The 27,115-nt window shown below is 36.8% G+C and overlaps 1 protein-coding gene across 1 annotated transcript in view; it reads left to right on the top strand.

The window, feature by feature from the left end:
- The window catches only part of LOC311286321 (protein NLRC3-like), a 45,757-nt gene extending 21,729 nt beyond the window's left edge, over positions 1-24,028 (top strand). Inside the window, exons 1-8 of the mRNA XM_084402479.1 lie at positions 6,722-6,827; positions 9,660-9,828; positions 14,570-14,692; positions 17,026-18,909; positions 19,037-19,210; positions 19,304-19,477; positions 22,393-22,439; positions 22,514-24,028. Coding sequence (XP_084258605.1) covers positions 9,716-9,828; positions 14,570-14,692; positions 17,026-18,909; positions 19,037-19,210; positions 19,304-19,477; positions 22,393-22,439; positions 22,514-23,043 — 3,045 coding nt within the window. The 5' untranslated portion in view covers positions 6,722-6,827; positions 9,660-9,715 and the 3' untranslated portion in view covers positions 23,044-24,028. Of the gene's footprint in view, positions 6,828-9,659; positions 9,829-14,569; positions 14,693-17,025; positions 18,910-19,036; positions 19,211-19,303; positions 19,478-22,392; positions 22,440-22,513 lie in introns of the transcript that reaches the window.
- Positions 24,029-27,115: the final 3,087 nt, after the last annotated feature.

The following is a 27,115-nucleotide window of genomic DNA, read 5'->3' as shown; positions in this document are numbered from 1 at the left end:
TTGGAAAAGTAAACCAAAAAAAAAAAAAAAATTACTTACCTTCCTGACCAGTTCCATGATGTCATCATCATGAGCCCTTTCACAGAACACCTCCACGATGTAGTTGACAAAAAAAGATCCTTTGATACTATTCCTGTACGAAGTGATACCTGTGGAGATAAATCAATGGTAAGTTAAGCATTTATATGTATAACAAACAAACAACTGCACTGTTTTATTTGTCACACATCTGAGTGGTGTCACACATCAAATCATTCATTTAATAATTTTTACCAGACATTCATGAACAGACAAACACAAATTAATCTCATTTCAGCAATCATGTCATACACAGTAAACTGACCAGGGGGGCTGGACATAAAACAGACGAAATCTTTGCTCACGTGCACCCAACGACCAGAGCACCAGTAACCTCATGGGTGATCTGGACAGAGAAATGGACACACAAAACAGTACTAAATAAAGAAAAAGGTAAAGAGAAAACGGGAAATAGCAATATGAAGACTGAGTTTTATCAGTAATCTCAATTTCTCTGAGTTCAGATTGGAGTAGATGTCGTCAACACGGAAGTAATCCTTGGGGTTTTCCCTCTCATGATAGTTGACACCTAAAATGGTTTCTTCACTATATGAGGTCTTTTTCCCGTGAGACATAATAACCACAAAGGTGCTGTCTGAGTCTGTATGTTCAGAACGTGCAGCGAAGTCCTTGATTGCTGTATCTATTTCCTGTGAACAACAACAATATATATATACTGTATATATATATATATATATATATATATAATAAAAAAACATATAAACAAAAACAAAAAAGTCACTGTTTTAAAATCGCTCCTCTGAGTCCAGAGCTGAACCTCAGTGAAAGTCTTCATAAACCTATGAAACACAATCCAAAACGAACAGAATTAAAGCAGAAGCAACAGAACCAATGGCTGGAGCAAAATTAGAGTTGGGTATCTTAGGAGGAGCATTAGTGTTAACACTGATCCATGTCAAAACTCAGTCAAAAGTGATTTGAAACGGAGATACTTGCTTCTTTTTTCTCTCTTGTAAGAATTTCAGTCTTCAACTGTCGGCTGCATGGAGTCATTGTGTGTGGACTGGACTGGACTGGACTCGCACTGGACTGGACAGGACTAGACTGGATTGGACTCGCACTGGACTGGACTGGACTCCTCCACAGACACTGGAGCATTTCTGCTCTCCTCCTGAACAGATGGATGAGCTGAAGACAGAAAAACACATCATGTTTTACATCATTCAATATATTTAAAGATGTACCAACCGCCCACTGAACAAAGAACAATAGAAAGTCTGCACTAAATATTTTTTCTGCCTTTCTAATACAATATATCACATACAATTGACCTATGGCTAAGCCACGCCCCCTCCACTCACTCGGACAAACAGTCAACATTCGGTAACAGGCGCTATGGCAGCTGTCACAGTAGGAGACATTTCAACACTCGCTTTATACGCGCGTCCTATTCGCTTTGGACGCGCTAATGGATTCAAAATGTTCACGCGTCGAACTAGACGCGATACGCGCGAATTTGACGCTCTATTCGCGTTTGGTGTGAACGCAGCATAATGAACAGGCAAGGGTGCAGCGATTTGTATTATTTTGAAGCACCCCCGGACGCCGCCATTGGCTAACAGAACCCCACCTGCAGTTAGCATCCCATTGACTCCCATTCATTTTGGCGTCACTTTGACAGCGAATAACTTCACATCTGAGGCGTTTAAAGACTCCATTTGTCCATTATTTATTTCTAAAGAAACACGAAAATGTATAAAAGGCTCCATTACCTTGTAGCTTACGTTATGGCCCTGTAGAAGCAGTTTTTGTAAAAGTAGGCTAACGATTGCGTCACAGCCACGCGACTCTCTGTCGCACAGTAGGAAATTACCGTATGGACAGGAAGAGAAGCTCGCGGGCAATCGGGAGGACGTCGAGGCAAAATGACAAAGTAATTAATCAGAACACCTACAAAAAGTTTCTCCTGCTCCAAGATCATGGACAGCTCCTACTTACGCTCTCCGTCTCTGCGAGTTTCGGAAGGTAATGATTCAGATTGATCTTGGCACAGCCACTAGAAGACAGACGGTTTGCTTACGTCACATCTACGTCGTCGAGCTCAGTTTGAGTCTGCGCAGTACGCTGGACCCCCAGGAAGTAAAAGTTTCTAATGGGCTTCACTTTGTCTCCGTTGAATCCAATGGGGTCGCTGTGTCCATTTCTTTTACTGTCTATGTGAACAGGCTGCGATGTCAAGATTGCAATGCTGAAATGTGTGTGTGTGTGTGTGTGTGTGTGTGTGTGTGTGTCAGAGCGAGAGAGGCGCGGGCGCGATCGAACAGTGGAAACATAAAAACATAACTTAACGTTACTCCATCATTTTGTTCAGCTAGAAGCTAGGCTAACGTTACGTTAAAGATAACGTTCAAATACGTTGTTGACTTACCTTAGAACAGATGTAGATGTAACAGGTATTAATTATAACTTGTGTTTTAATTTAAATTCACACAAAATCCTAATTTTTCTGTTACATATGCATGTAAGAAGAGAAAAGAAAATTATTATTTTTTATGTCTTTATGAGTTTTGCGTTCGTCGCAGTTGTGACGTAATTTGCGCGTTGCGCGCGCTCTCGCTTCAGTCCGCGGGAGGTCTGAGCAGAGCGAGGTATAGTATTGTGTGCACTCCCGTTCACAAGAGTGTTATAAGTGAAAATAATCACCAATTAAGTGATCGGTTTTGTTAAAATGTAAATGAGTATGCACATGTATGTGATCTTCCCTCTTGAATATGTTTTTCCTGCATAAGTGAAAGTTTAACCGAGTGAATGCAGTCTCACGTGGTGTTGTATGTTAACATTAGTGTGAAAGTTGGCCTGTGAAGCGTGTCTGCTGATATTTTTTCTATGTTCAAATGTTTGACAGGAGAAGGCTGACTAAATGCACTTCTTTGAATGCAACATATTAATCACTGCATTTTCCAACTCATGCATGCAGGTATGGTTATGAATTGTTTTTGTGATCTCTTTGTTATGTGTTCAACCGAATTGGTTATATAAAATGCTGGAATGTGGGTGATTTAAAGATGTATATCATATGAGATTAGTTAGTGACAATGTATATTTAGAGATAGATATAAATATATATTGTTTTATTTCTCTGACTGTTGATGCACCTGATGTGATATTAATTATTACTATTTTCTTTATATTCTTTATTACTGTAAATGAGATTGCATATGTGCATTGTGAACTCGCTTCAGTCCGCGGGAGGTCTGAGCAGAGCGAGGAGAAGGCTGACTAAATGCACTTCTTTGAATGCAACATATTAATCACTGCATTTTCCAACTCATGCATGCAGGCAGATAAAGAACCTCTGAACCAGCAATTGGACTCCAGTTTTTATTCATTGCACAACACAACACAACACAACGCAGAGGGGTAGCCGAGTAACAGGGAAACGCGAGCCTGAACCGGCTACATAGACATCCTTGTTTAATTTATCCACGTTTAGTTGGTGTTGTGGTCTAAGTTACCGCACAACTTAATCCAGAGCAGACACTTATCTCAGTTGAGATGTGGCTTGGGAAAGGGTAAAAAATACACACCGTAGCCCAGCCTCTCAGGATACCTAGTGTCGGAGTTGCATGTACCATGCACACCGTTTGACCATTTTAAACTTAAAATGACAAGAAAAAAACATATATAAACGAATGAAAACTGACTAACTGCAATGCATTTCAATGGTCGTGGAAGCAGAGAATGTCCGAGTGTATTGGGTTAGCTATGCGCACTGTGATTGGCTCATCGCGTTTGGGGGCGTGGCTTAGCCATAGGTCAATTGGGAATACTATGTTCATGTACAGAAAAATGTCCCATTCATGTACATTTCTCTTTGCTTGTTTTTCTATATAATTCAGAGCATTACACTCATAGTCTTTAAACCAGTATAAACAGGTTTTTCTTTACCTTCCTCAACTCAAGGCGATGTGCAAGATCATTTTGTTTGATTTTACACAACACTTGGACTGCGATCCTGCCCGCATCATCACTGTACTGTTGTACCATACAATCCACCACATCCATACAGTCAGATTTCCCCAGCTTTTCTCGAGGAATAGGGTTGATGTCTGGCATCACTCCACTCCACAGGTGCTGTTTCAACTCTTGGAGATCTGTTTCAACAAGCTCCTCAAGTGCCTCAGTCATCACTCTTTTAGTGGCGGACATTTTGAGTCACTGGGAGAAAAAGGACAAAACAGTCTTAGATCTGGGACTGATCTGGGACCATCTTCCAACAGTCTAGTGGACATCAATTTATCACACACATAAAAACAAAACTTTTAGGTTGATCTATATTAGCTAATTTACATGAACGTAATGAAATGTCTTTTAAAAGGTTAATTTGTTTTTACAAGCAAATATTACTATGCAATTAATTGAATTAATTACTAATTAATCAGGCCCACCGCCGCCCTTTTTTATTCGTCATGTAAAATATTTTGATCAAGAGATATCATCAAAGCAAACCGTATAAATCATTTTGACTTGCAACATTATTAAACAAATCAAACTGTGTAATCATGAGGAAAAAAATCTGTTTTGCATGGTATAGGCCTATACATTAATCTGGCACACGTTGCAATCAGTCATTTCAATATCTTGGTCTAATAAAGGTCTAACATTAATATATATATATATATATATATATATATATATATATATATATCGCATGTACAAATGAAAAACAGGCCATTAACATATTATTTTATTAAAATATTGCCACATTCAGACCTTTTATTATTATCTAGTACGAATGTTTAAAATACCATTACAGAACAATGGGCAAAAATTGTACTTTTAAATGTAAATCCAAACTGTTACAGATTTAATATACTACTTTTGTCACAGTACGTTTTTTCTAAGTTGTTCACAAGAACGAACGTTATCTCGTAAAAAAAAACGTAACACTTACAAAACAACTTAAAAAACAACAACAACTTAAAAGTTAACTTAAAAAAAAAAAAAAAAAAAACTAAACCTGTATATCTGATACTGGAATGATTTAGAATTATGAACTGTACTTACGTTTCTGGTTGGAGAGAGTTTTCGTGTAGAGTCTACACTTCCTTGTTCTTGTTATTGAAAGGTCTCGCCTTACTTACTGTTTCCCAGGAATACTTAATTTCTCTCTGTTCCTCCCAATCTTGTGCAAACCTTTCAAAGTTCTCCAAGTAGTGCTCACTGCAGAGTCGAATTACATCCAGCCCCTCCTCTCTGGATGTTTAATAGGGTTATGGGTTGAGTTAGGGTGTGGTTAGATATTCTAGCTCCACCCAATTGGCCCAAATTACATTCAGAGAGGCGGAGCTGGACTTCACACTCCACCCATGGCTCTGCAGTGAGCAGCCTCTCAAAGTTTCACCCTTTTCCAATAGTGTGTCCAATGATGCTTTGCACGATTTATGATAGTAACCTCCATCAAACTAAAACGAATCATCGTTCGGTCCTCATCCTCCAGCATCGAAGATGTTTTCCACTTATTTAAAAGACAAAAAAAAAAAATGTTTTATGGAAATCCCACCTGCTAAATAAACTAAACAATAATCAATTAGTTTTTTTTTTCTTTACATTTATTCTTTACTTTATTTTAAGGACTGAATATAAAATAAAATAAAAATATTAATAATAGCTTAATGATAATAGCCTATTATTAATAATTGTAATAATATTACAGCGAAATGTGAACATGCATAAAATGAAAAGTCATAAATATATTTCAGTATGTCTGCCATTTATATCAAGCATAAAAATTCATAAACTGTACAGTGTTTGTGCGATTGGAGATTGCTACCGAAACTGACTGACAAGTACATGCAGTAAATGACTGCAGTGTAACTGTGTTGCATTTAGTAACTGATCCTGTGTGTGTTCATACGGAGCATCATAACTCAACTCATAACTGTTTGTGTCAGCTGCATGTTCTCACTCTGGGTTGTAGTTGCACGAAGGGGAAGCTGGAGATTGTTCTGAATCAGAGGCTCTGGTAATGTGACTAGTTTTGTTTCTGAAGAGTAAAAGTTTTATTCACAAATAAAATGACACGAGAATATGTAACATATGAACATATAGTTCGCTATAGTATGCGTAGTGCACTTTACAACTTTATTTGTGTTTTCAGAATATACAAAATCTAATGAGTGAGTATGGTAGAGCCGGGCACACCTTTTGTGGGCGTCACGTGACACGTCTGGACTTTTGTTGGTCCACAGTTTATGTTTTACTGGTGAAGTGTAAAGTCTAAAAAGTTTAAGAGATCATCCTGAGGACAAAGGTCAGATTTTCAAAACACCACACTGTAAACTGTCATTTATTTACCTCACTGAACCATATAATTCCTGATGGTCTTCACTCTGAGACTGAGATATGTTGTCCTCCGCTGAGACTGTGATGATGCTCTCCACCACTAAAGAGAGTTTATTATTCATACAGTGGAGTTAAAACCAGCTGACTAACGTAAGAAAGTAAAGGATTAAATATAGACGGCATTCCGAGGAATATAAACCACAAACACACAGTCAGTCATGCTCTCTCTCTCTCTCTCTCTCTCTCTCTCTCTCTCTCTCTGATTACAGACTCTTTGCGTCACTAGAGGGAGTGAGTTTGTTTTTCATATTAGTGGAGTTACAAGAAATCAAGACACACCTTTACCAGGTAGAAATGAAAGGAAAAGAGTTGGAAAAGAAGAGACACCATTCCGAGGCTTTAAAACGGTTACTCTGGATGTTTAAACTGTCGCATATTTTGTGGTAAGTTCAAAGCTCTTTCTTCATTTTACCATGTAGTGATATTAAAATGAGCTGCTATATGTTTATGCTCTTCTTTACACCAGATTTAAAACACAAATCATTATATTTAGACAGGACAAACAAACCAAAATGGCGGAAACATTAATGATTAAAGTAGCCTATTTACTTTTGATATCCCGTGATCTTTGTTTTAACATTTAGTTTTAGTTTTATATAATAATGGTTATAGTTATAATTTAATATACTAGTTTGTTTTATATTATAGCCTACTGTTGTTTAAGTGTTCAAGTTCGACACAGCACAACAACAAGATAGGTCTGACTGCAGAACCGCAGAACTATACATCAGTGTGAGGACGTGGGCGCAGCAAGGCATTTAAACGATTTAACTGAAAATGTAATATCTCAAATATATATTCAAATAAAATTATATTTTGTCCTATTAACAAAATACAATATACTATTATTAACAAATGTTAATAGTTTTTTAAAAGTTAAAATGATACTTTATCCGTTTTGTTGAGTCAAATGATTAACAATATAAATTGAACAAAGCTTAAAACAAAAAAATAATGATATGAAACAAAGGTTTCATATCATTTTCGGTTTTCGTTTGAACATTTGATTTAATTGCTCCAAATAAATAATAGTAATTAAATAAAAATACAAAATCAAACTAAATAATAAATAAGTTATACAAAATAAAATCAAACCAAAGAAAATAAATCTTATAAAAGTTATGCAGGCGCACATTTAACAATAATTCGCAAGTGAAAAATAAATCAAATAAATCAAAACTCCATACAAATGGAGTGAATCCTGAGGCGCCTTGGCTTTCATCTCCTTTAACTCCAACCCTACTCAAACTTATCCTTTGTGTTTGCATGTTTAATGGGATGCATTCATAGATATGAAATATCATTATAACAAAATATAAATACAGAAATATATAATTGTTTGTGTTTTGTTAGCTTAAGTTTCAGTGTAGATTGTTTGTGTAACCTTTAGACGTTAATGAAGATAATTTAATATTTTGTTTAAATCATGCAGAAAACCATCTAATTCCAAAGGGACTACTATTAAATATGTGTACCTTGAAATGCAATGCAAGTCGCTTTGGATAAAAGCGTCTGCCAAATGGATAAATGTAAAATAATATCTATTGCCACTGTATATTAAAAAATAACTCCAGATGTTCATACCTCCATGAACAACAGCCTTTTAAAGTGGATTTTAATGTGATTATTCAATTTGTCCCGTTTTGTCTGTTTAAAAATACTGCTCTCACAAAAAGGGCAGTGAACATTTCTGCCGCATGTTGTGCATTGCTCCAAAGGTGTTAGCGCTGAACCTCTCTGAATTATGTGGTTCTGTAGGTGAAATAAAATACAATTAATGCAATTCTCATGGTCAGAAAATGTAACAAATGCTATAAAATACAACGCTTAACAACAAATTAAATCACAAACCATAAATATGTAACCTAACAAAGTAATACAATCCAACTGTAAAATAACAATACATGATCAAGTGCCATCGTCACAATTCTCACTTAGTCACATTTATTAAGTCAAGTCACCTTTATTTTTATAGCACTTTTTACAATACAGATTGCAGCTTTACACGGATCATAGGAAAATACTGCAATAAAGTTTGTCTCGGCAGATCTAGAACAAAATAGTGTCATAATCAAAAGTTATTCTTTCAGTTAATTATTTGAGCCGTTTTGTATAAGCGTAACGTTAAGTATGTTGTATCCAACGAAGATATAACTTATTTTTAGCTTCTTGTCTTCTTCTTTTCCTTGTTAATACCGTGTTAAACATGAACTCCGTCCACTTCCGGCATCAGACTGTCAGGACGTATGGTTCTGCGGTTCTGCAGTTGGTTATTATTGGAAACAGCAGTGCTGAATACTGCATTCAGATTATCATACCAGTATTAAACTTCACAAAATAATAAAGACTAATGTAAATTAAGTTTCAAAATGTAGGGCACTATTACATTTATTTCAAACAGTGTCGAGTTTTCTCTTCCTGCATTCACACACTGCTCTAGCAAACATTAAAAAAAGAATAAGCAGTAAGAAAATGGTAAATGAAAGTACTTGAGTTTTACAAAAATATCTGAACAACAATTCACAATGTTTGAAATGAAATAGCCGAACTGCAGTTGTGCTTTATTGTGTTTAATTTATCGACTAAAATAACTAGCTTTCCGGCAGACGGCCGTACACATCGATTTACGCCAAAAGAGTAACACTTGAACTTGACGCACAAAGAAAGGGTTAGTTAATAATTACCACTTTATTTACGAAAATATTGATCTGGTAAAAAAAAATAAAGACATTTAAAAAGGACTGCAAGCTGGATACATAAATGATACATGATAACTGAATATTTAAAATGAATAAATAAACAACAACATAAAATAATGTAATGAAGTTCCAGTCCTCTGATGTCTTCAGAATGGCAGTTTCTCTCTGCAGATGATCGTTTTCTCACGTGACATCCATGAGAAATGTCTGTTTGTTTAAGTAATATCAGTTATCTTTATTATGGCCGAACGAAGCTATTAGTCACAGTTATACTCAGTTTTGGTTTAGTTTTCTATTAGTCTGTTTAGTCAGCTGTGTTCTTGTGTTCCTTTATTTTCCATTTTCCGTTTCCATGTATATCCATTTGTTCATCAGAGCTGTTTTGTCACTTAGTTCATCACCATGTGTATTTAAGTTCCTCATCTTCACTCATTCTTTGTCCGGGATTGTTGTGAATACTTTGATTGTATTGTATAATTGTGCTACATAATTTAACTCTGAGTTTCCACAATAAAGGTCTGAAATCAGTCTCTCCACACTCTTTTGGCAAATGAGAGTAGGAGAAAACTAAAATGAGTCTCCATACTCAAAGACAAGATGAGGACACTGCCTCTGAAATGAGTCCTCCATCTCCTGGATCCAGCTGTGTGTCTGTGAAGAGGGTGGGTGCAGAAGCCTGCAGTGGGTGAGTGCTGATACTGAACCTTCACAGAGAAGCACACAATCACTTTCCTTGCTTGCAGTTTTCAAGATGTGTCTAAAGACTTCTCTTGACTAAATCCTGTTAAACCACTAACTCTCTCTTTCTAGTAATGTATGTGTAGTTTGCTTTAAAGCAGCACTCAGTAGCTTCGGGATTTCTACGCTGTATTCTCGCTTTTTGCTCGCAGGTTTCTCTCTAGAGCTCCCCCCACAGCTTCGGAATAGATATTTGATAACACTGTTGTAAAAACTCGTTGGTGATTCTTAGACACCAGAGGCTAGTAGATCATCGACATCAAAGCAGATGGGACATTCTTTAAAACGTCTTCTTCATTCGGGTTCGAACAGCGTGAGGGAGCGGAATAATGACAGCATTTTAGCACATTTCTTTTGGCCGTAAAGCAGTTGTTTACATTGCGAGACCTGATATCACGCAATACTTGCTGTTCAGTTAAAGGAGACATATCATGCTTTTAAATTGTTCCTTTTTACATATAAATCATACATTTGTAGTCTATATAAAGCGGAACTGCAATGCTTGGGTCTGAATTCTTCATTATTATAGCTCCACAAGCCCCCTTTTTACCCCTTTTCTCATGTGCGTCTCAGAGCAACCCGTTTTGGTGCGGTCTCTTTAAAAAACATTGAGACACTTCATACCCCGCCCCCTCTCCAGGTTGCAGAGGTTCAACTCCACCCCGTTCGGCCATTTTTGTAGTCTGATAGCAGAGATAGGATTATCTAGCGGCACAGAAACTTTTTATTCACACGTTATTAACAAAATGTCAACAACGGAAGACTTGTCCAGCCAGCCTTACATGTTCGAGCCAGAGTCGGAGCCGGAGCGAGATAAAAATGTAGACGACGAACCTGCAGAACAACGTCTTCATATGGATGTATCGCAATGGTATGTTACTGTATTTACACATGAAACTTTGGTCTTCCGACCTTTTACCACCGTGTCGATTTATTTTGATTAATATGTGCGAGGGAGAGCGAGCAAGACAGCGTCTTTTGGAGACGGTGAAGTCATGTTTACACCATAGACTGTAGGGCTCCGAGAGATAGAGAGAGCGCCCGCGCGACCGGGTCTCTCTCTCTCTCTCTCTTTGCTCGTTCTTTCAGTCAAACATGCGCCACAAGCGCGGCAGTTCATCTACATTAGACGGTGTAATGAAGCGTGTGGGTTACTACATCCAACAACCGAACATTTTAACTTACCCTCTCGTAACTTCTGCATCCAGCTTGGACTACAAAATTGCAGCGATAAATAATAATGGCGGATTGCTCAAAGTGTTGGGCCGGAAGTCAATGTCCTTATTTGGCAGTTCCACTGCAAATACTGTGACGTATTAGTTCGCAAAACGTCATAGATAACAGAAAAATCTGAACCGGTTGAAAAATATGACCAAAACAGAATATAAAGATATCAACGAAGCACCTGAAGAGAATAATTTCATCTTTTCTGTACTTCTAAACACTCCAAATATACAACAAAATGCATTTAAGGGCTAAAAAAGTGCATTTAGCATGATATGTCCCCTTTAAGGTAAAAAAGTTACTTAGTTCACCTTTAAATGGCTTTGTATGAAAAGTAGGGCTGTGCGATGTATCGTTTAATTGCCAGATTAATTGCTAAGTTTAACCATCATAGAGTGACAGTTTATCATTTGCATGTGTTTTAAAGTCCTGTCAGTTTAAACATCAAGTGCAAGAAGACTGTAACTCGCGCACTGTTTTGTGTGCGCAGACAGAGCCACGCAGACAACACGAGAAGTCCATGACTTCTCACCCCAATGCCATCCAAGATGTTCGTCTTTCTTTCTTCAGTGGGAAAGAAATTAGGTTTTTTGAGGAAAACATTTCAGGATTTTTCTCTACACAACGGACTTCAAGAGCAACCAGAATGTTGAAGTTCAAATCAATGTCGTTTCCCGATCCCAGCTGAGTTCTTATCTGAGCTGAGGTATTATCTGTCAAAACGATAGGTCATTTTCAAAAAAAAAAAAAAAAATGGTCAAACTTTTTAACCACAATTGTTCGTCTTGTGCTGGTCTGCGACGCGCCACGCATTACTTAATCACATTAGAAAGGTCACGAAAAAAAAGAAGAAAATAATAATAATAAATTAAAACAAAGATGTAGGATGATTTTGAAGTTGGAAGAGAAAATGAGATGGAATTTTTCGCCCTTCCCTCCTTTTTGAACCGGAGTACACAGACAAATAACTTAGATAGATGACGTGACGCGTGACCTTTCCAATGTGATTACGTAATGCGTGGCGCATCGCAGACCAGCACAAGACGAACAATTGTGGTTAATAAGTATATAAATGTAAAAAAATTTTTAGAAAATGACCGATCGTTTTGCCAGATAAGACTCTATTCCTCAGCTGGGATCGTGCAGAGCCCTTTGAAACGGCATTGATTTGAACTTCAACATTCTGTTCTGCTCTTGAAGTCCGTTGTGTAGAGAAAAATCCTGAAATGTTTTCCTCAAAAAACTTTTATAAATGTTTTCCTCAAAAAACTTGACATGGAGACATGGACATCTTGGATGGCATTGGGGTGAGTAAATTATCAGGAAATTTTCATTTTGAGGTGAATTAATCCTTTAATTATATGAATCGTATCAATTTATAAATTATATATGTATAAATGCAGTGAATACTATGCTGTGTTTTACATTTGACTATTCAATGTCTGTACCTGAATACAGTTAATTTACCTGAAAAACATAAAGCACTGCTTATTCCATCTGTCTTTGTTCTATTGTATTCATCTATGCTTGTAATGTGTTTATTATTTTCTATGCAGATGCACTACCCTAGGAAATTACCCAAATCAGCCTAGAATTAATAATTTTTTACAAATAGAGCTATTCAAATCATCAGGTGAAATTGTTGTCATATCGCAGTATATATTGCAGAAAAACAAAATATTGCAATGTTAGTTTTTTTCCAATATCATGCAGCCCTAATGAAAAGCATCTGATAAACTATATTAATAAAAAGTTTGTCAAGAAGATTTGATTGACGTGTCACACTCCTCCTTGAGCTTAAATATTCTTGAATAAAAAGTGAATGTTCCCATTGCGTTACTCACTCGCAGGATGTTTCTTGTTTTTCGCGAATTAAAACATTGCGCAATGAGGAGTGTCTTGACGCACATCATCAACAACAACATTTCTTTCTGTATTTTTTTCCGTCATCAACCATGTTGGAGATAACTACTAATGCTGCTTTGTACCTGTTGTGGAAGTCCCAAATATGCTGAAAAGCTAAACGCTGATGTGTCTGGGTTCACAGAGGGTGACACAGGAGTGGATTTTCAAACCTCTCCCATCCCACTCCCACAAAAAATTAAATCCTGTCCTGTCCCTATCCCAGAAAAATGTCTCCTTTCCCTCCCACTCCCGTGTTGTGTTTTTTTTACAGTTTTTTACAGTCTATCTATCTATCTATCTATCTATCTATCTATCTATCTATCTATCTATCTATCTATCTATCTATCTATCTATCTATCTATCTATCGAACATTCTATCTTTTAAAATAGCTACCTGTAAACCTAAAGCTTGGGGTGTTAGCTGTTAAAACTAGTTCAAACTTTCTGGTCTAACTTTCTCAAGCCAACTTTTAAGTTTGTTTACAAACTTTACTCATCTAGATTATAATTAAAATCTACAAAATGAACCAAACTTTCATAAATACATACTAAGACAAAATAGACCAGATTTCCTCTGAATGAATAATTGGCTATTGTTACCAATCGAATGAAATTAGTGTAAACATAATTAATCTTAGTAGTGCACAGTAGCACAGAGGCTGCATGAAGTGACATTTAGATGTGGTATTTATGCATTTACATTGCATTTACAATTGCATAATTTAATGTTTTAAATAAAATTTAGAAATATGAAATGTTAAAAATGTATGAATTGTCCTACTTTTAGATGGGAAACTAAAGCCGCCTGTAGGTGGCAGCAAGTTTTAATGATTGAGTCACTTAATCCTTCAACTGATTCGTTCAACAGCTGAATCATTCAGGAACAAAGCAAATGACTGTTTTTATGAATGGCTTAGTGAATTAGTGATCCGCCCCCATTTGTTCAAAAACACAGATTCATTCAGATATGAAATAAAAACAGCACTCTTGCTCGTGTCACATTGTTGAACTATCAGGATCATTTTTGTCCACATATCTTCTATCTTCTTTCTACATATTTCCAACCCTGACTGGAGAGCAAAACATGTATATCAAAATTCCAATCATTATAATATGATTTTAATATATATTTTAACATATAATGTGATTAGTGCCTTATCGAATGTTGATTAAGTGATGCTTGATTTTTAAATAATTTCAGACCCCTTCTTCTAATAAACTGTAGCGCGAGCAACTACGTGAAAGTCCAACTTTATTTCATTGCAAAATTAAATGAAACATTCCATAAGGCGCTAATTCTACACATAATTTACTACACAGGGCACAGCAGAAAGGCATCGCACAAATGTATTTGCAGGCATGCATGTTCATATTAACTTTTTAAATAGTTTACCTGCCCCACACACAACATTCCTTATGGTACTACCGTATTGACAATACTACTGTTTAAAATACAATGGTATCGCCCGTAATTTTAAGCTTTAGTAATACTACTGTAGTACCGGAATATTGGGTAACCCTAATAGCTAGTGCTCTAACATTCTGTTTTTATTTGTCAGTATCAGCAGGAGGAAGAGACTGAGATCAGAGTCTCCAGAACCCAGCGGTGTGTCTCTGAAGAGTAATGACTCCATGATGCTACCCCTCACTTTCAGCGATGGACCAGTGATCTCTGACCCTCTGTTAGTATAAACATTAACTGGCTAATTTACTGTTGTGCATCTCAGATAAATAAGATCATTTAACCCTCTGGGGACCAAGGTGTTTTTGGGGCCCTTGAGATGTTCTGACATGCCTTGACATTTGTGCTTTTTTCAGTTATTTATAAACATGTTAATGGCAAAGGTGTAAATTCACTCTATATAGCACAAACAGGGCTACCATAATATGCGAGCAACGTGTATGTAGATGTTTGTATTTTTAAGAGAATAATGTTTATGAGTGGTTATTGGAAAAAATAAAAATGAAAGTTGCTGAAATAAGACCACAAAACACATATTAAATATGTGTCCACAAGACTTTTGACTAATGGATGTTGTCGCTTCGAGTTCTGGCTTCAAAATTTTGTGAAAATAGTCTTGCTTTATCGTTCACAAAAAAAAAAAAAAATACATTGATTTAAATGGTGTAAAACAGGTTTTGCTTGGAAAGCCAATATGCGAGGGGGGCGTGAAGGAGGAGTGGTTTACACCTGAGAATACAATGTCCCACCCATTATGTGTAATGAGCCATTCATTCAGGTGTGACACTGACTGAGCCACAATGCAAGGACAAAAGATGTATTTAGAAGAAGACTTATATTGACCATTTAAGATTTCGCTTACATCTCTCTTGTAAATATGTTTTGCTATTTTATTAAAAAGGTTACAATTACAACAATAATTACAATTTCAACAATATTTCAAGTGTACTCTTTCTTTGTAAAAAAGAAACAGAAAAAAGATTATAGGCCTACATTTTATCATATGTATTCATTAGTTTGAATATAGCCAACATTGGAACATCTAACATCTTAGTCTATGACTTTATTTTTGACAAAAATAGTATTATATATATATATATAACGTTAGATATGAGCAGAAATTGCTAAACAAAAGCTTATTTGATGTGACAGTTTATTCTACAGTAGCCTAAAAACTGTACCCAAATCTAGTCAACAAGTGACTGACTGTAACGTTGTTTTTATGAAATATTAGGGCATATAAATGCTAATTTGCAGTTTAATACGTTGCTTATACAAATACATTTTATTTCAACATATTCCAGTCAATTTTTACTCATCTCAGTAGGCTATAGCAAAGCAGTTTATTCTTTCACACACAGACGCGCGATTCATATTTAGACTAAACAGTCTTTACAAATGAAGAGTTCAGATGCAAAAGCCTCTAAGTGCCATCTGAAATTTTCTTCTAGAATGATCATTTTTATCAAGCTTGTATGTTTATGTTCAGTTATTTCACTTTAATGGCAATGAAAATGACCAATTAATTGTCATTAAAGTGAAATTACTGAACTTAAACATACAAGCTTGATAAAAATGATCATTCTAGAAGAAAATTTCAGATGGCACTTAGAGGCTTTTGCATCTGAACTCTTCAAATATGTACCCTTCATTCATCTCACAGAAAGGCGAGTCATATTATAGAAATGCGATTCATCTTTTTGCGGTTTGCATAGGCCTACACTAACGTTATTCCATAACGTTATTCCACACTTGAGAAAAGAAGCCTACCTCACTCCTCAGCGGGATCTGCTCCTCATATCAGGAGATATTGCTCCTCATATCAGCACTGTTCTGAGGAATCTTTTCTCCATAAGGTAGGCTATATTATGCCTCACTCGATCGCGACGCACTTTGTTTACAGCTGATGTGGGCGTTCACAGATCTGAAATAGTTCTCAGAATTTGCACGCGCTCCCCGGGGAGTGGTCACATTACTTGTGAATTAGCTCGTAATGAGCTCGCTCTCTTTTTATACAGATTACAGAAGCTGATAATATTTGTTTTTTTATATAAATTACTTCATTTAAAAGATGCGATCTCAAGCTTTATGCTCGTGGGTCTGTTTGCCTGTTTGACTGAATTTTCGCGGAGTTATAGATCATTTTCGAACACGTTTCAAATGTGAGTTTACTGACAGAGAGAAGGCAGAAATTTGTCAAAATTTTACTTTATTTGTCAAAAAGCAAAACACTTTATTTGTATTGTGAGTATACAGAAAAAAAATAGAAACTGAACAGGATCGGTTGATGTATTACACGAAAATGAAAGATCAAAATTAACAGAGCATTTAGTGTTTATTTTCATTGCTAAAAAAAAAAAACGAGCAAAACGCGCGGTCCCCAGAGGGTTAAAAGAATTTAAGAAACTCAATGAAATAACACAAGGGACATATGCACTACACAAGGGTGCAACTTGAAAAGGGACACCAAAGTCATATCCAGGAACTGATATACTGATGATATTTCTGATGCTCATTGTAATCACTGGAATGGCTGCTCTTTTATTTTTTCAGCAGGAGTAAGATACGTGAGCCGATCAGATCTGTGCCATCCTCTACATCCCACTATCAGACTCTCATCAGTCAGAAAAAAACTGAAGCAGTCCTGCAGACACACACACAGGAGACTGGAGGCCTGCAGAGAGTCAAAGACCAGCACAAAACCAGCATGAAGAACAAGTATGAGAGATTATTTGAGGGAAACAAACTCCAAGAGAATGAAACCCTCCTGAACAGGATCTACACACAGCTCTACATCATAGAGGGAGAGCGTGAAGGAGTGAATGAAGAACATGAGGTTTTACAGATGGAGAAAACGGCCAAAACACGAAACTCACAAGACTCTCCGATCGATTGCAATGACATCTTTAAAGCCTCACCTGAACCAGGATGTGAGGAAAAAGAGCAAATCAAGACTGTTCTTACTAAAGGCATCGCTGGAATCGGGAAAACCGTCTCTGTGCAGAAGTTCATTCTGGACTGGGCTGAGGGAAAAGCCAATCAGGATGTAGATTTCATGTTTGTACTTCAGTTTCGAGAGTTGAACTTGATCCGAGAACATCAGTACAGTCTTCACAAACTTCTGCTGGACTTTCATCCTGAACTTCAAGATCTGGACCCAAAGATTTATGAGGTGTGTAAAGTTGTGTTGATCTTTGATGGTCTGGATGAAAGCAGAATCACACTGATGTTTTCAGACACTCAGAAAGTTTCTGATGCGACTGAGACTTCATCAGTGGGTGAGTTGATGTCAAACCTCATGAAAGGAGATCTGCTTCCCTCATCTCTCATCTGGATCACCTCCAGACCAGCAGCAGCCAATCAGATCCCCTCCAAATACATCAACCGTCTGACTGAGATTCAGGGGTTCAATGAGCCTCAGAAGGAGGAATATTTCAGGAAGAGAATCAGTGACGACCCTCAAGCCAGCAGAATCATCTCACACATCAGAAGAGCAAGAAGCCTCCACATCATGTGCCACATACCCGTCTTCTGCTGGATCTCGTCCACTGTGCTTCAGAAGCTCCTGGAAGAAGATCTGAGTGCAGAAATCCCTCAAACTCTGACTGAAATGTACATCCACTTCCTGCTGATTCAGATCAACATGAGGAATCAGAAGTATGAAGAGAAAGATGCAGAGAAAATCCTGCAGTCCAACAGAGAAGTTATTGTGAAACTTGCTGAAGTGGCTTTCAAACAGCTGATGAAGGGTAATGTGATGTTCTATGAGGAGGACCTGATTGAGAGCGGCATAGACGTCAATGACGCCTCAGTGTATTCTGGGATTTGCACTGAGATCTTTAAGGAGGAATCTGTGATTTATCAGAGGAAAGTCTACAGCTTCATTCATCTGAGCGTCCAGGAGTTTCTCGCTGCTTTTTATGTTTATTACTACCACATAAGCAGCAATACAGAAGTGTGTTTAGATTCACTGCATAATTTACAGAAAAGAGCAGTAGACAAAGCCCTTGAGAGTGAGAATGGACAGCTGGATTTGTTCCTGCGGTTCCTGCTGGGCATCTCACTAGAGACCAATCAGAGACTCTTACATGATCTACTCACACACACAGAGAACAGCTCAGAGAGCATCAGGAGAACCACACAGTACATTAAAGAGAAGATCAAAGATGGACATGGACTCTCCATTGAAAGATCCATCAATCTGTTCCTCTGTCTGCTGGAAGTCAAAGATCAGACTCTGTCCAGAGAGATTCAGGAGTTTGTGAAATCAGACAAACTCTCAGAGAAGAAACTCTCTCCTGCTCACTGCTCAACAATCGCCTACATGCTTCAGATGTCAGAGGAGGTGCTGGATGAGCTGGACCTCAAGAAATACAACACATCAGATGAGGGGAGAAGAAGACTGATACCAGCTGTGATCAACTGCAAAAAAGCTCTGTAAGTGTTTTTTTTTCTCTCTTGTATACTCTTTTAAGTTACTTAATATTTGTATATAACTTCAGTCAGATACATTTTAACTGTAAGATAATGTACAGACAGAAAATTGTGTTCTTCTCTCTTTTAGTCTTGCTGGCTGTAATCTCAGTTGCCAGTCCTGTAAAACTGTGGCATCCGCCCTTCAATCTTCAAACTCGTTCCTGAGAGAGCTGGACCTGAGTAACAATGACCTGCAGGATTCAGGAGTGAAACTGCTCTCTGATGGACTAAAGAGTCCAAACTGTCAGCTGGAGATACTGAGGTGTGTTAGAGCATATAAGGGATATATATACACTCAGCCGGTCATAATGTTGATGTGTGTTTGTTGATGATCTGACTGTGTGTGTGTCTGTAGGTTGTCTGGCTGTATGGTGACAGAGGAAGGCTGTGGTTATGTGTCTTCAGCTCTGAGTTCAAACCCCTCACACCTGAGAGAGCTGGATCTGAGCTACAATCACCCAGGAGAATCAGGAGTCCAGCTGCTCATCGACAGACTGAATGATCCAAACTACAAACTGCAGATACTCAAGTATGTGGGATAGTTATGACTCATAATATTTCTTAACCCCCTGGGGTCGGCTATTTTTTCCTTTATGAGTAAAAAAAAAAAAAAAAAAAAAACATTTTTATCTTATATGCTTGTGTTATACATCAATCGATCCTGTTTAGTGTGTATTTTTTTTGTGTATGCTCATAATAAAAACAAAGTGTTGTGCTTTTCGCCAAATAAAGAAAAATAAACATGATGCGAGTTCTGCCTACTCTCCGTCAGTGAAGTCAATTCTGAAATGCGTCCGAAAATGAACTGTAACTCAGAGAATACTCAGTCAAACAGACATACAGACACACAGGCATGAAGCTTGAATTCTCTTCTTTTAAATTAAGTATTTTTTATAAAAAACAAATATTCACAGTTTATATAATATGTATGTAAAGAGAGAGATGTCAGTCGTTCTCATCTCAGCTAATTAAGTTGTAATGTGACTCCGCCCACGGAGACCGCGCTATACAAACGCAAATGTGAGGCGATGCATACAATACAAACCTGTGAACGCCCACATCCGCTGGATAAGGCCGGTGAAACACTGGATGCGTGGCGTAAGCGTCTCAGCTGCATGGCTTGTCCATTTTTATTTCGGCTCCCATGTTAACAGTTTAGAGTTTGCACACTGCCTGTGTGAGACGCGCGACTCAGGCGCGGCACGAGCCGCGTGGAAAACGCGCGCAGGCTAGAAATAGAACCGACGCCTATTTTTCACACGACACGCAAGCGTCTTGGAAAATTGAATAGGAAAATCTGTTTATATGTCATTTTGACACGAATACATATTAATAAATGTCCTTTTGATGTTTAAAAGTGTCTAGGTTTTGACATAAATGCAAATATAAATGTAACTTTACAAAATATTATCGATTTTCAAATACTGCTGTATTGAATGAACAGCTTTTAGCAAACTCTATTGCTATACTGAGATGAGGAATATATACTGTATGTGTTTTGTCAAAAATAAAGTCATCAACTAACTAATGAATCCTTTACTTTGAAATACGTATGATAAAATGTATACTTTGAAATGTATAGTTTTGAAAGACGTTGACTAGTTTTGAATAGATTATAAAGTATGTATGTGTATGCATATATATATGTGTGTGTGTATGTGTATATGTATATATTATATATATGTATATATGTATATGTATATATATATATATATATATATGTGTGTGTGTGTGTGTGTGTGTGTGTATATATATGAAGAGTTCAGATGCAAAAGCCTCTAAATGCCATCTGAAATTTTCCTCTAGAATGATAATTTTTATGAAGCTTGTATATTTAAGTTAGCTATAGGTGACACACCTGAATGAATGGCTCATTAGGTATGCAGGGACATCAGGTGTGAACTACTAAATATGCATGATGCTGTTGGAGCGTTTACGTGCATAAACATTATTCTCTCAAAAATGAAAACATGTACATACATGTGGCTCACATATTATTGTAGTCCTGTTTGTGCTATATAGAGTGAATTTATACCTTTGCCATTAATATGTTTATAAGCAACTGAAAAAAGCACAAATGTCAGGGCATGTCAGAACATCTCAAGGACCCCAAAAACACCCCAGACCCCAGAGGGTTAAGAGGGATATTTTGTTAAGATATTGTTTTATGAAATGTTGTGCTCCCATTATTTTTTTTGCTGACTTTTCTCTGATTTAATACAGAAAAATCCATAAACCTCATGTAAGAGCAACATTTTAATCTGTTATATCCAACATTAGAGGTGTAGAACTATAGGTTTAATTTAATGTAGCTTTTTTTTTATTACTACTTTGTTTTTTTTTTCACTATATAGGCAATGAGTGTAGTTACTGACTTCAGATAAAATCTGCAGAATGTTCATAAAGTGCACAATGAATCAGTGTCAACCCTTGGTCCTGGAGGTCTACCTTCCTGCAGACTTCTGTTCTAACCCCTTGACTTCACAAACCTGCCTGTAGTTTTCATGTAAACTTGATTAGCTGGATCAGGTGTGTTTGATTGTGGTTGGAGCTGAACTCTGCAGGACATTAGTAAATATTGAAAGCAAATACATATACTTTCTTGAAAATCTAAAAACAAAAGTAAAAAAATTCTGGTAAACACCTTCGAACTACCATTGGTCCGTGGCATTTATGTAATAGGTAGGTGTGGCTCTGAGGATCTTTTTTTTTTACATGGAAATCTTCTCCGGTTCATTTCTTCTGTTTAGTCTGTCCTTTCACAGCTGACATTTTAGTTTTTTTTTACCACATATTTACATATCCTCTTAAAGGATCATCTAAATGGTCACCTATTTCAAAAGTATTTTTACTCCTAAGCGAAGAATATATTGGGGCCTTACTTTACTAAAGCATAAAACTACCATAATATGCTTGTAGAAATATAAGAAACATGCTAAGTTCAACTACTAGTTTCTACGAAAAAACAATGCTTCAGTCAGTTATTCTACCTTTAAATGTGCTTTCCGGAGCTTTTTGTTTTTGTTTTGGTCTGTGTGATCCCGCTACACTGCAAATTTGCCCAATAGTATTTCGAAACACGGGTTGCCAGTTGTTGGAAAACACAGCTTATTGCAGCCAGCAAACAACTGGGTAAAAGATGGCAGATTTTACCCAACCTAAAAATCCTCTGCAGTAAAAACATTGCAAATCATTACATTAGCTGAACATGAACATGAAGGAACATCAAGGAACATGAAATGTATCGCTTTCCATTGTCATGTGCCCTCATTCCTGTTGCGTTTCTCAATCTAGCAAATCGTGTGAGCGTCGATTCAGAGGACGGGGTGGGAGAATCAACTCTCTCCAATATTTTGAATATGGACTGCGGTACCCATTACAACAGCTAGCAGCCAATATTACACACTGCACCTTTACACATTATTTGTTTTTCTCTCTTCTCAGTTTGGATCATGGAGGAAATTTCAGGATCACACCAGGACTGCGGAAATGTAAGTACTCACACACATGCAAACCTCTGCATTATTGATGCCATAGCTGTTCTGATCTGTCTTTCTGTGTTCAGATGCTTGTGATTTCACTCTGGATCCAAACACAGCACACACTCGTCTCTCTCTGTCTGATGGGAACAAAAAAACAACATATGAAAAAGAGTATCAGCTGTATCCTGATCATCCAGAGAGATTTGAGCTCCAGGAGCAGGTTCTGTGTCGAGAGAGTCTGACTGGACGCTGTTACTGGGAGGCTGAATGGACTGGATGGGGTCATGTCGCAGTGGCATATAAAGGAATCAGCAGGAAAGGAGGGAGTGAATGTCGGTTTGGAATCAATGAAAAGTCCTGGAATATTTACTGTCGTGATGATCATTACTCTGTCTGGCACAATAGTAAGAGTAAGAACATTCCTGTCCCTTCATCTTGTTCTAATAGAGTAGGAGTGTATGTGGACGTGTCCACTGGCACTCTGTCCTTTTACAGCGTCTCTGACACACACACACTCACACACTTATATACATTCAACACCACATTCACTGAATCCCTCTATGCTGGATTTAGAGCTTATACTGATTCTTCAGTGTCTTTTTGTCAGATTTAACAGCCTCCTGTGATGAACCAAAAAGACACATATGGAAACACATAAGTCACATCATGACATATAAATTTACAATTATCTGAAATAAAGTCAGAATAAGGAGATATAAAGTCACAATTGTGACAAATGACGGAATCAAACAAATACTACATAAAGTGTACAGGAAGGCTCCTCTTCAATGGGCTATGAAGGCCAACCTCCACAGTGCTAATAAAAGATGCGATTGGTCAGATTTGCTTATATGAATAAATTACTGGACATATCAGAATATTTTGTGAATATGCAAATAGCTCTGTAAACTATATCGATCATATCATATCGATTTTCTGATTGGCTAACACAGACTTAGAACCCTCTGTCAAACAGGAAAGATTAGGTTAATCCATTTGAGGTAATCGTTATATATTTCCTTTATAGTTTCTAAGAAATACATGAGAGGCGGGAGTAAGATAAACCAGGTGCTTGCTGTTTTTTATAGCACTACTACAAACTCTACTGCGTTTACACAAAGAAACACAGAAGGGTACATTTTCATTTCATAAACACACAACAGTAGTCAAGCTGTTTTTTATGTTATATTTAAATACATAACATTTATTGTTAAATAATTTAGATAGATAGATAGATAGATAGATAGATAGATAGATAGATAGATAGATAGATAGATAGATAGATAGATATTATTTAATATTTCATAACTTTTGAATCTTTTTTGATTGTCCTGATTTGTCACTCCTTCACTGAAGGTTCTGAAGGGTCTGATCACATGCCACTGATATCTGATATCCAGTCTGCTATTGTGTGAGTCAGTGGAGACTTCAGGGAGTCAGAGATGATGGTCTGTAGAAACACTGGCTCTTCATTTGATCTCGTAAAGCTACTGTAGATTTTGTCACAGTTTCAGCTTAAAATGGTTTTATTCGAGTCCAAATACATTGCAAAAATATAAATTAATTTGAATGAATCTAAGTAACTAAGTAACTTCTAAGCATCAGATCAGGAGAAAATGTCTCTGTAATGTAACATCTATACAGTGTAGCACTGTTACTGGTTTTGTTCAATAAATCTTTGCACATAATGAATGGACTGTGTGTGATGTTACATCTGTAAAGTTCAGATTGAGGACTGAGAGAATCAGACACTAAACATTGAGATAATGCAGTGATTAGTGTGTGTTTAAAGCAGACGTCACACACTCACACACTGTCTGCTCTCCTCTATTTCATGTGTCTTTCTGATTCTCAGTCTGTTTTCATTCTTCATTGGTTCCTCTCTCATGTCCTGAATGGATGTGTTGTTGGAGTCTCTGCTGCTGGACGCGGGTCAAAAGTCATTGAAGAAAGAAAATTACGGACATTCAAGCTAAAACATTGGGTATTTAAATGTTGTCTATTTTGTGATAAATTCATGTGTTCTTTGTTACAGTGTATAACATAAACAGGCTTCTGCTCTTCTTTACAGGATATTTTAGAACCATTATGAGTTTAAAACCACAGAGATAAACATTATTTTATTGTCAAAACAAATGAACTCAATTCAAGTCTGCATTATTTATTCACAGCTGCTGAAATAGCCTTAACTACTTTTATTTTAGCCAGACCTTTACCAGCCTTCAGGGGCGATCTAGACCCTTTACATATAACTTTGAGCAGGCACAGAGCAGCCATAACGTGTCTATAACATCTACCTTCACTTTATTTGAGCGGGGAAGCGGCTACATCTGTGCCATGAAGCCAAACTCAACCCTATGATGGCATGCCAAGATTTCACTTCAAATATGCTAACATATGAACAGAACTTCAGTATGAGTTAACTCAGGCTTCAACCAAATGCAGAAGGATAAGCAGGCAAGAGACAGTGATGGCAACAAATTAGAAAAGATTTATTGATTCATTTGCATTTTTATCAAAGATTTGTAAATGTTCTCATAACAAACAAGGGGGTGAAAAATTTACTGCACATTGTCTCCATTTCATGGACATGGGTGGAGACAACAACTTATTAATCGGTTATGTCGTTAATACAGTAATATGGTAATAGAAAAGTGTATGATGAAATTTCATTAAATGGGATCAAGTTAAAAAAAAATTTAAGAATGATATATAAAAATGACGAATTAGGTTATATATAAATTAATAAATGTCAGCACAGATGTATGTCTTGAGCTCAGTATTCCTTTTACCAAATTTAAATGTTTAATTTCAGAAACAAATTTAGAGCACATTTCTTTAGAGCACACACTCTTTTTTTCATATTTAGACTTTTTTTTTGTTTAGATGTCGAGTTAGAGATTGCCATAAAAGTGTGATTTTGATTGAACCTCCACATACTCAAAGTCCAGGGAACAGGTAGAATTTTTTTGTAAGCGTGACTCTTTCTATACTTGGCAATATTTTGCACTGCCGTGTGAAACGTGGGTCGTTATCCATGCGTGAGCTGACCTATAAAAAAAAAAACAAATAATTTGAAAGTGAAAAAACTGTACTTTAAAAAATCAAAAATGAAAATCAAACCATTGGAAAAGTAAAACAATTTAAATTTACTTTATTGACCTTCCTGAACACCTCCACGATGTAGTTGACAAAAAAAGATCCTTTGATACTATTCCTGTACGAAGTGATACCTGTGGAGATAAATCAATGGTAAGTTAAGCATTTATATGTATAACAAACAAACAACTGCACTGTTTTATTTGTCACACATCTGCGTGGTGTAACACATCAAATCATTCATTTAATAATTTTTACCAGACATTCGTGAATAGACAAACACATGTGCGAGCTACAAATTAATCTCATTTCAGCAATCATGTCACATACAGTAAACTGACCAGGGGGGCTGGACATAAAACAGACGAAATCTTTGCTCACGTGCACCCAACGACCAGAGCACCTGTAAACACCTCCTGGGTGATCTGGACAGAGAAATGGACACACAATACAGTACTAAATAAAGAAAAAGGTAAAGAGAAAATGGGAAATAGCAATATGAGTTTTATCAGTAATGCCGTACCTCCTCTGCAGGCTTGAATCAGAATAACCTTTGGTTTATTAATCAGGACATTTCTCTGAGTTCAGATTGGAGTAGATGTCATCAACACGGAAGTAATCATCAGGGTTTTCCTCCTCATGATAGTTGACACCTAAAATGGTTTCTTCACTATATGGGGTCTTTTTCCCGTGAGACATAATAACCACAAAGGTGCTGTCCGAGTCTTCATGTTCAGAACGTGCAGCGAAGTCCTTGATTGCTGTATCTATTTCCTGTGAAAAAAAAAGAAGAAAAAAGTCACTGTTTTAAATAGGCAAATGCTTAAAAGTATATGATTGGATCATTATTGCAGTTATTATTATGTTTCTAGCATGTTATATGTTTGGCGACAGTTCTTCTAACCCAATCAATGGAGTGTGTGGTTTTTATTTCTTAAACAAACATGTAGGAAAACACATCATGGCCATATTCCAGGATTACAATGTCAAGATTCATCAGGCTCAGATTGTGAAAGAATGGTTGGAAGAATCATTTCCACACATGAATCGGCTCCTCAGAGTCCAAAGCTGAACCTCAGTGAAAGTCTTTGGGATGTTCTTGTGTATAGGACATAACATCACACACCTTATTTCCATTAAGAGGTGCATCAAGATCTTGTATTGACAATGCAAAAGTCGAGTACTCTGTTAAGTCTCCTTCAGTACATCCCAAAGACTTTCACTGATTTATATAAATAATAATAATTTCACGAGGCTGTACGCACAGTTCCAGAGAGATTTGTGTATTTCTCAACACTATAATCCAGAGCCTTCAGCAGCCACTCCATGTTCTCCTCGTCTCTCGCTGCTCCAGCCCCGTGTTTTAAGTGCTTGAATCGTATGTTGGTGATTAGCAGAGCTAAACGTTTCCTCTGAGACTTTTCCTTGCAATCAGTCATTTCAATATATTGGTCTAATAAAGGTCTAACATTAATATATATATATATATATATACATGTACAAATGCAAAACAGGCCATTAACATATTATTTTATTAAAATATTGCCACATTCAGACCTTTTATTATTATCTAGTACGAATGTTTA

Source organism: Rutilus rutilus (assembly GCF_951802725.1).
Source record: "Rutilus rutilus genome assembly, chromosome: 2".
Classification (NCBI taxonomy): Eukaryota; Metazoa; Chordata; class Actinopteri; order Cypriniformes; family Leuciscidae; genus Rutilus; species Rutilus rutilus.
The sequence above is the reverse complement of the archived record's forward strand: the minus strand, read 5'-3'. Positions and strand labels throughout refer to the sequence as shown.